Genomic DNA, 11,173 nt, shown 5'->3' on the forward strand with positions numbered 1-11,173 from the left:
GAACCTCTGAATCCGCTTCAGTAACGCAACAGCCTCTTTCTCTAATTCCCCAAGCGAAGAAAAGGAGAAGGGAATGAAACCATATCCAATCGCCTGACATCGAGCTTCATACTTAACCCGCTTCCGATAATAATAATAATAATAATTATTATTATTATTGTTCAAGCAATAAACGATAATAATTAAATTTTCATTATAAGCTCCAAATCATAAACGTTTACAAATATAATTTCCATCATAAGAAGTTCCAAATTTCCTTCGTTATATTAAGTTGTACTTCGTTCATTAGGCCTTACGATTCTCGTTAAACAAATCATAATCTGCTCTTGGTTCGATTTCTATACCACTATCAATGGGTATATCCAGGCCAACTCATGTAATCGAATAAAATTGTGAAGTGTGAATGCAGCAACCATAATCGCCAATTGATGTTTAGTGTCCATATTTGGCATCATTGTGAGTATTTTCCATTAAGATTTGAATTGTCCAAAATATCTTAAATCATTCCAATGATTTGTTACTAGTTTGATATTGAATTGCTTTCCACAATTTACGATCAAAGTACTCACTTTTCTATCCCAATTAAGCTTTAAATATCCAAATTCTTTCATCTCCAAGCATATGTCCAACAATATCTCCGTACATTCTTCAGACCATGCTACCCAACCAGCCATTACACTATGATAAAGAGCACTTTCATGCATAAATTATAGACATTAATGTTGAATTGGCACCAGGATTATAATCAAAAGGATTCTTTTGAAATAAATGAAATGAAGATAAAATATTAATTGTGCTTTACATTTTCATCGATATTACTTGCATTAGGTTAAATGTAAAATTAATGAAATCAAATAAATGTATATTTTCCTACATTATCAAAAAAACAATGGACAAATGATAAAATTAATGACATAGAGTGTTGAAGTATTTACCTATGATGGAGATAAAAGACAAACAACCTATTGAACAAATGAATAGAAAAATATTTTAGGAGATTGATTTAGAGTGTGAAAATTATGACACTAAGATGTTTTATATAGGAAAATAGAGGTGTTACCCATAGTTGTTCGGAATATTGAAATATGAAATGATAATTTTCAATTCAATTTAGTCACCCATTTTACATTACCAAAAAATTTGTAAAATTCCCTATAAAGCTATGACAAATTTAATCTGCAATTTAGGTTTTTTAGGATCCCATTTTAATACTTTCTTATAAACAAATTCATTTATGATGTTGGATATTGTAAATAATAAAATTATCAAATATTACAAGTATATTACCTTATACTATTTGATAATATTAATACTTTTAGGTTTCTTTTAAAATATTTGTAAGGGATCTAAAATATTTTATAATAATAATAATAATTTTCCTAACAATAATGATAATAATAATGATAAAACATTAATATGTTTTAAAAAAAAAACATTAATATTGATTAAAATAAAAGTAGAATATTGAAATAATTAAAATAAGTTCAGATCAGAAAAAATAAGTTCATATCAGAAAAGATAAGTTCAGATCAGATCAGAGAAAATAAGTTCAGTTCAGAAAAAATAAGTTCAGATCAGATCAGATCAGAAAATATAAGTTCAGATCAGATCAGAAAATATAAGTTCAGATCAGATAAGATAAAATAAGATCAGACCAGATCATATCAGCTAAAATCAGGTGAACTAAACAGGGCCTTAACATCTTTTGTTTTACAATTGTTACTCATTTATTATTGTAGAAATGTTACAATTGTTACTCACTTATTTAAAAAATATTAGGGCAAAAAAGAATTTAAGTTGATAATTCCTTCCAAAAAGATTTCGCCTTAGTACTCCATTAGTTATAGATCAACAGTATTAGGATTACTACCTAAGCCATTGGCTTTATCTTGTCATCGTTGGTTAGGGGAAATAATAATAGAGATTTGCCCGACATCTTGTACTCTGTACTATATTAAATTTTGATTAAGTGAAATTGCTGATAGAAAAAAATTTGTGGGACTGAAGGTAACAAAAAAAAAAAAAAAAAAAAAAAACTACATAGGGCTTGTTTGGTGTTCACATTACTAGAATTGGAACTGAACTGAACTGAACTAATTGGAGTTGAACACTAAACTGAACTGAATTGAATAGAGTTGAAATGAATATTTTACGAGAGAGGAAATTAGGAGTTGAACTGAACTGATTGGAGCTGAACCGAACATAACTGAAATTAAGCTGAAGTGAACATGCCCTTAATCGGGTGGACGGATTGACCTAATGTTCGGGTTAAATATGCTTGTTTAGTTACCAAATTAAAAACCAGGCCTAACAAGCTTTTTGAGTTGGGCAAAAAAATAAAATAAAATAAAGTCAGGCCGAATTCTAGGTCGAAATTTTATGCCTAAACTCTAGGTCAAATATACACTTATAAAATTAGAGAGTTGTAACATTGACTTAGATTCCAAAACCATTGGGTGTTATGAGTTTGAAAAAAAATGAAAATAGGATGATATATACTCTGTATCATATATGGGATTAGAACTTGAAATTTAAAAGCATGTGTGTTAGTTGTAGTTCGGGAACAAATTTTTTCTCTTATTTGATATATGAAGGTCGAGGTCTGATATGAGCTTCATATTGATCTCCTCTATTGAGCTGTTACACCCGGCCAATACCTTATGAATTTAGAAATTAAAATCTTCCTTAACAAACACTAAATACTACGTATGAGTTTTACTCACTTCAAAGTTCAATCCCATATATCTCATACCAAAAAACCCGTAAACGCAACTCTAAAGGTATATAATATACCTATTAGCAGATAAATCATCACCAAAAAAAAAAGCTTAGATAAATCAAGTTGCATGCTCATATCCAAACTTTTTAATTAAAAAGGGTCAACTTGAGCAAGGTTAGTGCAGTAATATTTTGTGACCATGCATAAGATCGAACTTGTCATTTTCAATAAAAGAAAAAGGAACTCGATAACCTTAATTTACATTATTGTTTATAAAGCTTAATGTCATTTCAATCAGAAATTATAAAATTAATGATAGATTCTACTTCTTGCTTATCCAATCTGATCCATATACAAATATACAGGTTGTTCGACAATATTGCTTTCATTATTGAGAGAAAGTGGTTATGAGGCATATGACTCTATGAGTACTTGAGTAGACAACATTATATATACATCTTATTATTATATGTATAATTTCTTTGATTAGGGGCGAATATGTGAATAAATAATAATCAATGCTTCAATTTTTCACGATATCTATTATTTGCACAATTAATTTCTTGTAATGAAGCACTTGTGGTATTTTACTCATTTTGTTAACAATTGCGGTCATTTGTATTTGATTAACGCTAAAGAGTATGAACGTATACTCCGTAATGAAAAGATAATAGAGATCAAAGAAGAAGTAAACAATTACATAAATTTACATACATGGTACGGTCGAGTGACCTAGTCTAGTGTCCATAGTGAAGAAAATAATAGGAATGGTCATTCAGATCAAAATACTAAGCTAAGGGTCTGTTCATATTTACTTATTTTCAGTTCAGTTCAGCTCCAATCAGTTCAGTTCAGTTCAGTTCAGTTATGCTCCAATTTCAGTTCTGTTCTGCTCAGTTCAGCTCCAATCAGTTCAGTTCAGTTCAGTAAATATGAACAGGCCCTAAGTTACAAATAATCACCCAAAGGTAATAAAAAAACGTAACCCTTAACTATTCACCTATATATAACCTAGTAAACATTATGAGAAATAACAGGCAAGTCATGATGGTAGAGGATGGGATCATGGGAACTGAGATCCCCTCGTTCGAAGTGGTACAATGCAATCAGTAATTCTCATTTTTCACATTGGATTCCAAGACACCATTAAACATTAACAATTTTACCATCAATCAATCAATCAATAACTATATATTAAAAGACACACTAGCAATGACACGTGTTATTTCCTAGTGTGTCTTTTTTTTAAATAAAAAATTCTATTATAGAGAGATCTTATACAAAAATAATTTCCTAAACTTATATAATATAATTACTTAAAATAAAAAAGGATTTGACATATTTTAACACAAATATTTATATAGCTATAAAAAACATTCTTAGGGCCTGTTCCGATTGACTGAACTCATCTGAACTGAACTGAACTGAGCTGAACTGAACTGAACTGAACTGAACTGAACTTATTAATTAGTGATTTTTAACTACGGATTAGTATCTTTGATTATTTATTGATTATTTATTACTATACATATGTGTATATACAAATGTACATATTAAAGTATTTACGAAAAATATACTATATAATTATAATTATAAAATGTATGGAAAATATATTATAAAATGTATGGAAAATATATTAAAAACTTGAAACCTCTAAACATTATAAACACATATACTATTTATTATTATTATTATTATTATTATTATTATTATTATTATTATTATTATTATTATTATTATTATTATTATTATTATTATTATTATTGTTTTTGTTGTTGTTGTCGTTGTAATAAGAGCTTAAAAGAATGAAATTTGGCTTTATATCATTAGCAATATCATTAGACATAAATTAAGAGCTGAGCTGAACTGAACTGAACTGAACTGAGCTGAACTGAACTGAACTGAACTGAACTGAACTGAACTGAACTGAATTTCAACGGAACAGAACAGGCCCTAACATAAGTTTGATAATTTTTTTTACATCATTTTATACCTAACAAATCTTTCGTAATCCTTTATTTTGATAAAAAATTTGTCAACTATATATTTATATTTTTTTTGTTTATAAAAAACTAATTATAATGATAGTTCAAGAAAGATTATTGAAAATTTCCGTGCAAGGCACGGGAACTAACCTAGTTTAGATCTTAAAGAGTAGTACGTATAGCTATGACTACTACTTTGTGCATGTTTGTCTTGTATTATTCAATTTAAATTCAGATCAAATAAGATAAGAGAAAAATTAATCATACACCTTTTTTTTTTTGAAGGAAAATTAATCATACATCTTAATAAATAATAAATTAAATCGAGCATCCGAATCATGAGTCGTAATACATATATAATATTTGCTAAATATATTTATTAGGCAAAAGTGGATATATAACACTAACTTTGGAGAAGAATAGAGTTAATATAAATTGAGAGTACTAACGTTTGGGAGAAGTTGCACAAAAGGGACTCAAGTTTCAGAAGTTGCACATAGGGTACTCAATTGAAACTTTACCTTCTACAATAGGTTAACCCAACTTTAAAAAAAAAGGAAAAAGAAAATCCTGACATAAAGTTAGAAGGTACTAACGTTTGTAATTGTTTTATTTTTTGAGCAATTAAAATATTGCCGTTTGAACTCCAAGAATAACAGACTTCTATTTAAATTCCTCTCCACAACCATCTTCATCAATTTTCATTTTCTGCAAAAAAAAAAAAAAAAAAAAAAAAAAAAAAAAAAAAAAAAAAAAAAAAAAACTGAACAAGCTATTTCATAAAATTACAGGAAAAATTATAAATTTTTAGAAAGAACTTGTAACATGTCAAGGATTGGGAAGGTGTTAGTTGAAGGAGAGCAAACTGTCTACTCCTTTGGCCAAGACCAGTACCCTATGTCAAGCCAGCAGCAGAGCCAAGACAGCAACACCATTACAAGTCAAGCATTGCAGGTAATAACAACATTGACATTATTCAACTTTAGTCATTCATTTCTAGATAAGTTCATACACTCATTCTATTAATTTTTACAGGATTTAGCAAAGAAAAAGAGAAACAACAAGAACTAGCAGCACAAGGTACATTTTCATGTTACATTTTATCAATTCTTCATTGCATACCAAATTCGTTGCTTAGCCTTGACATGTTACAAGTTCTTTCTAAAAATTTATAAATTTTCCTGTAATTTTATGAAATAGCTTGTTCTGATATTTTTTTATTTTTTATTTTTTTTTTTTGCAGAAAATGAAAATTGATGAAGATGGCTATGGAGAGGAATTTAAATAGAAGTATGTTATTTTTGGAGTTCAACCGACAATATTTTAATTGCTAAAAAAATAAAACAATTACAAACGTTAGTACCTTCTGACTTTATGTCAGAATTTTCTTTTTCCTTTTTTTTTTTTTTAAAGTTGGGTTAACTTGTTGTAGAAGGTAAAGTTTCAGTTGAGTACTCTATCTGCAACTTGTGAAACTTGAGTCCCTTATCTGCAACTTGTCCCAAACGTTAGTACTCTCAATTTATAATAACTCGAGAAGAATACATTCATTTGTCAATATTTTTTTATTTCCCGTAAAAAAAAAGATTATAATTTTATTTATCCAAATCTTACACATTGAAATTATACCCTAGAATTACCATGTAGTGGGAAAAAAATCACGAGTAAAGTTAGTAACACATACTTTGTGTTATGTCTATATGTTCCATGTTTAATTAATTGGGTGTATCACTAAACTTTGGACAAGAATATAATCCTTTATCATTATTTTGTTAAATCACCATTAATAAACTTATATTTTTATCCAAATCTGACACATTTAAAATTATGCAATAAAATTACCATATAGTCAGAGAAAAACGTTTAATTTAGCAACAACTACATTATTATTATTATTTTTTTTTTTATTCTAAGCAACAACTACATTATTCCTAGCTAAACCCTAAAAGATCCAACGTTGAAATTTAAAAAAAAAAAAGGAAACAAACCTTTTATAAAACGTTTTCCAAAAGTTCCATTTTCACAGAATATTCCCCCCAAAAATGTAATTATAACTATAATTAAATTTTAATTAATTCGTAATTAATAGTTCCCCTAATTAACGCGAGTTTGACACGAACTCACGTGACGATTGCTGTTTTGGGTCCCATATTTGCTTTTTTCCTATATAAACTTCCTTCACTCTAGCATTCTTTCCTTAATTTAAAAAAAATCCGTAATTTTCTCACATTAATTTACAACCGTTTGATCATTTTACTTTCTCTCTCTTGATCTCAAACACTTTCTCTCTCTACAATTAGTGTTAAAAACGGTATTTTTTCGTCGCATAATCCTCCAATTTTAGCGACGCTATTAGCTCATCTCTGCCCCTTCACACTTTCTCTCTCCTCTTTTTTAGTCTGCTTTTTTCGTATCTGAAAAGGTCAAGATTCTGGCGCCGCCCCTCGCCGGGGACATCTATTTTAAGTAAGCCTATAAATCTATAATCTGTTTTAGTATAATTTGAATTTATTTTGATTAATTTGTCATTTTTAGTTGTTATTTTTCTAATGTTGTAATTTTTATTTGAGTATTTTGAACTTGGTTGTTTGATTTTGAGAAATTTGTGATATGGGGTTGTTTGATTGGTTGATTTTGGGAGTTTTCTAGTTATATTGCTCAAATTAAATTTGTGGGTTTTTTTAATTTTGATTTTTGTTACAATTTATTACATTATGTGGTTGAGATTCATACTGAATTTTTTATAAGAAAAAATAAAATAAGAAGCTGTAATAATATGAATTGTATTTAATTAGATTGGGAAGAATATACTTGAAAAAAAAAGGAAAAAGTTTGCTGGTATATTGGTGGTTCACTATTTTTGACAATTATTTGGTCAAAAAGTTCATGTATTGAAAGTGGTGTTCCATGTTGTGCTGAATTTTTCTATTTTTATTGATTTTAATAATGTTTTAAGGAATTTAAACTTAATATTGTATGTATTTATACACAATTTTGCAAATTCTTGAATCAGAAGGTCTAACATAGATTTGGGGTTTTTTTTAATTGAAATTTGAAAATTGGCTTTTACTAATTAGAGATTGTATTTTTGGGTTTTGAATTGAAATTGAAATTTGCAAGGTTAAAGATGGTTTTACTGGTAATGTAGTATACAAGAAAAGAGCCAGAGCACTTTCTTCTAGTGGTTGTGGATCTCTTGCTCTTTAAATATGGGTTGCTTTCATTCTACTGCTAGTAGGCAATGTCCCGGACACGAAGACCCGGTTTTCCTTGCTTCTCAAACTGCTTGTAAGCTCCTCCATCTATATTTACTTTAGATGTATGCTTTCGATTAAAAATTTTTGTGATCGTTATGAACTCGACAACCCTCTAATCTCGATTGGGCTTTCATTTTACCTGATTATATGAGTAGAATATATGATTGGTGAGGTTTGGACTGGAAGAACTAAAATGAATTTTACTTTCTTTTCAGTTAGTGTTAGTGAAGTCGAAGCGTTGTTCGAGCTGTTTAAGAGCATAAGCAGTTCTGTGATTGATGATGGGCTTATTAGCAAGGTATACAATAATACCATGTTGGCTTTGAGTAAATTTGGTTGCCTTGTGACTTGTGTTAGTTTGTGAGGCATGTGAAACTTCTGTTTCATATGCATGTGTATGCTGAAATCCCCTGCAAGGTTTGTACTACTTTTTAAGGTTTTTTTATTCAGCTTAAGGTGTACTCCGTAGTAAAGATTCACTAAGATTTTAAGGACATTATTATAGTGTCAATTAGATATACAAATCTTGATTCAATCCCAATTCTGACAAACATGTCTGGATTTAGGGTCTTGAGCAAGAACGTTCTACCCAAAATCGATTGTGCAACATGATGTAACTGAAAGATATTGGATCAAAGATTCAACCAGAAACTGAACGAACACAAATTATTAATAATGAATATGTCCTAGTGTTTTAACTTTTATGTCTTGCGTAATTGGAGATTTGGAGTTGGGTTTTGATTCTTGTATCGTAGCTTCTCAATTGCATCCTTAATTTCTGTATATCCTGTGCATATGAAATATTTCTGGACTATGTATGGCTTTCCCTTACCATGTATGGTTGTATGTATGTTTGCAGGAGGAATTTCAGTTAGCTTTGTTCAAAAACAAGAAGAAAGAGAATCTTTTTGCTAATCGGGTATGTTGCTACTGATGTTGTACATTGAAGACACTACACCTTCAGCTATATTCTTATTTATCCATTTGTAATTTGATAATTTATGTCTTGTAAATATTATGTTAGACCCTTAATAACTGTGAATCCTTTTGTACACAGATCTTTGATTTGTTCGATGTTAAAAGGAAAGGAGTAGTTGATTTTGGTGACTTTGTCAGAGTGTTGAACGTCTTCCATCCTAATGCCTCTCAAGAAGACAAGATAGACTGTATGTAACCTAGCTTTATACAAAGTCTCTCTAACATTGTCCTACATATTGTATATCTGAAACCTGGGTCATGCATACGTATTTACAGATTTAACACTCATTCTTTTTCTATTGCAGTCACATTTAAGCTTTATGATCTGGATGGTACAGGATATATTGAGCGTGACGAGGTATATCGGGTTTGCTATCCTCTAATCTTTAACCCTTAACTTTCATTTTCCCATTTTTTTTAAAAAATCCTTGATGTCTGAACAATTTCTTGTTTTACTTTGCAATACTGTGGACCCTGCTTCAAGGGATCATAATTTTGTGCAATATGGTTGTCGGCTTCTGTTGTTGTTTGGCTTTAGCCCGACAGATCTTCATTCAATGCCTATTGTCTTGTTTCCTTGTGAGGTGATTTTTGCCTCACAGTTTGCAGTTGAGGTGGGGAGAGTTATGTTGGCATGTTTGTTTGATTCATTCTTTTAATCCTTAAACATTTCTCAATGTGATTTTCGTTCTTATAACCTTTAATTATCATTGTGCACTACACTATAGTGATTGTGGAATTAATAAACTAGTGATTAAGCAGGCCTCAACACCAATACTTTTCCATCCGCCAGTGCAATTTAGTGTGATGCTTCGCTGGGTGATCCTTTAGGTTGCATAGTAGTGCCTTTGTTGTCTTAGTTGTTCTTGTATGCACTTGATCATAATTCTACATGCTTTGTAAAAGCACACTTTTATACCTTGCAAGTTAGCAAGTTTGTTATACAAAGTAATATTCATATGAGCTGATATATATTTTTGCAGGTGAGGCAAATGTTGATCGCAATTCTATGTGAATCTGAACTAAAGTTGGCAGATGAAACAATTGAACAAATACTTGATAAGGTAAGGTTAACGCATTTCCACATGTATTCTTGAAGCTAATTAGTTATCATATAAACAGGAGACTATTCTTTGTTTCTGCAACCTAATTAATCATATATATGGTTTTTTGAACAGACATTCAAAGAAGCTGATGTAAATCTAGATGGAAAGATTGATAAATCCGAGTGGCATCAGTTTGTAACGAAAAATCCTTCATTGCTAAAAATAATGACACTCCAATATCTCAGGTATTATGCAGTGATTTTCTCTTGTACTCTAGCTGTGTACCATTATGTGCACACATATCTTTGAGGGTGACTCATCCTGATTTGGTTTTGTTTACCTGGGAAACTCATACAGGGATATCACGACTACATTTCCTAGTTTTGTTTTCCATTCAGAAGTTGATGAAATGGCCACTTAAGGAGCTGATAAAAGCTGCTTGCAGTCCCGTTAAATTTGATCCCTGGGGCAGATTCTGCACATATAGCTAGACCCCCCTTATTTCTTTTGTCCCCTTGAACTATTGTTATCCCAACCATTAAGAAGAGTTGAGGTGTGTTTAAGGTAGCCTGTGCATATGGTTTGTGTGTCGAAAAGTTGAGATGTGCCGTATCAGTTGTGCTCTGGCTTTCTAGTTTTAGTTTGTTAGAATTAGAGAAAGAACATCTATATTAAATGGGAAAAGAGAACATTATATTAATACATTCAAAAGCAGTTTACCTGTTGTCCCATTCTCGGCTTTTCTACCCTATGTACATTATATTTGTGGTTCTACTGAAGCTGTGAATCCTGTGATGGTAGCAACAAACATGCCATCTGCTTATTGAGGCCTTGTGAGAAATATTGCTGTAGACTATTGACTGTAAAGGATAATTGTTGTCAAAATTGTATAATGTGACCTCGTAAGTGACAACTAAATCTGGATGGAGATTTTGTATTATGTTTGTTTTCAGACTCGCAAGAACACGTGTTGAACAACATAATGTCGGAGCGTTTGTAAAGCAATAGGATAGAAGCAAAATGCAATAATGGAAGCGTGAAGTAGTTGAGTTAGTTAGTATCTCTCATGTCGGTATAATTGGTGGTTATGTATCATACTAGTCAATGTTTGGTTTTGTTGGTATAATTGGTGGTTATGTATTGTACCAGTCAATATTAGGTGCAGTTGGCCTAATAGAGTTGAGGCAT

The 11,173-nt window shown here is 30.4% G+C and overlaps 1 protein-coding gene across 2 annotated transcripts; it reads left to right on the plus strand.

Annotated features, from left to right (window-relative positions):
* The first annotated feature begins 6,920 nt into the window (after window positions 1–6,920).
* LOC145593453 (calcineurin B-like protein 1) lies at window positions 6,921–10,716 on the plus strand. 2 transcript variants are annotated; one of them, XM_081649719.1, is made up of 9 exons: window positions 6,921–7,170; window positions 7,825–7,992; window positions 8,177–8,259; window positions 8,821–8,880; window positions 9,019–9,127; window positions 9,245–9,297; window positions 9,923–10,003; window positions 10,118–10,230; window positions 10,343–10,716. In XM_081649719.1, exons 2-9 carry the CDS (start codon window positions 7,914–7,916, stop codon window positions 10,404–10,406), a joined length of 642 nt encoding a protein of 213 aa, XP_081505845.1. In that variant the 5' UTR covers window positions 6,921–7,170; window positions 7,825–7,913; the 3' UTR covers window positions 10,407–10,716. The 2 variants fall into 2 exon arrangements, with proteins under 2 accessions (XP_081505845.1, XP_081505846.1); XM_081649720.1 differs by having other exon boundaries at window positions 7,853–7,992.
* The last annotated feature ends 457 nt before the right edge of the window (window positions 10,717–11,173 follow it).

This window comes from Chenopodium album, chromosome 2 (genome assembly GCF_948465745.1).
Source record: "Chenopodium album chromosome 2, dcCheAlbu1.1, whole genome shotgun sequence".
Lineage (NCBI taxonomy): Eukaryota > Viridiplantae > Streptophyta > Magnoliopsida > Caryophyllales > Amaranthaceae > Chenopodium > Chenopodium album.

Bases quoted from the DNA above. Each gene is read 5' to 3' on its own strand.
- LOC145593453 (XM_081649719.1), top strand. From the start codon at position 7,914: ATGGGTTGCTTTCATTCTACTGCTAGTAGGCAATGTCCCGGACACGAA. The intron at 8,881-9,018 runs GTATGTTGCTAC...TTTTGTACACAG, and splicing joins AGAATCTTTTTGCTAATCGG to ATCTTTGATTTGTTCGATGT. The intron at 9,298-9,922 runs GTATATCGGGTT...ATATTTTTGCAG, and splicing joins GATATATTGAGCGTGACGAG to GTGAGGCAAATGTTGATCGC.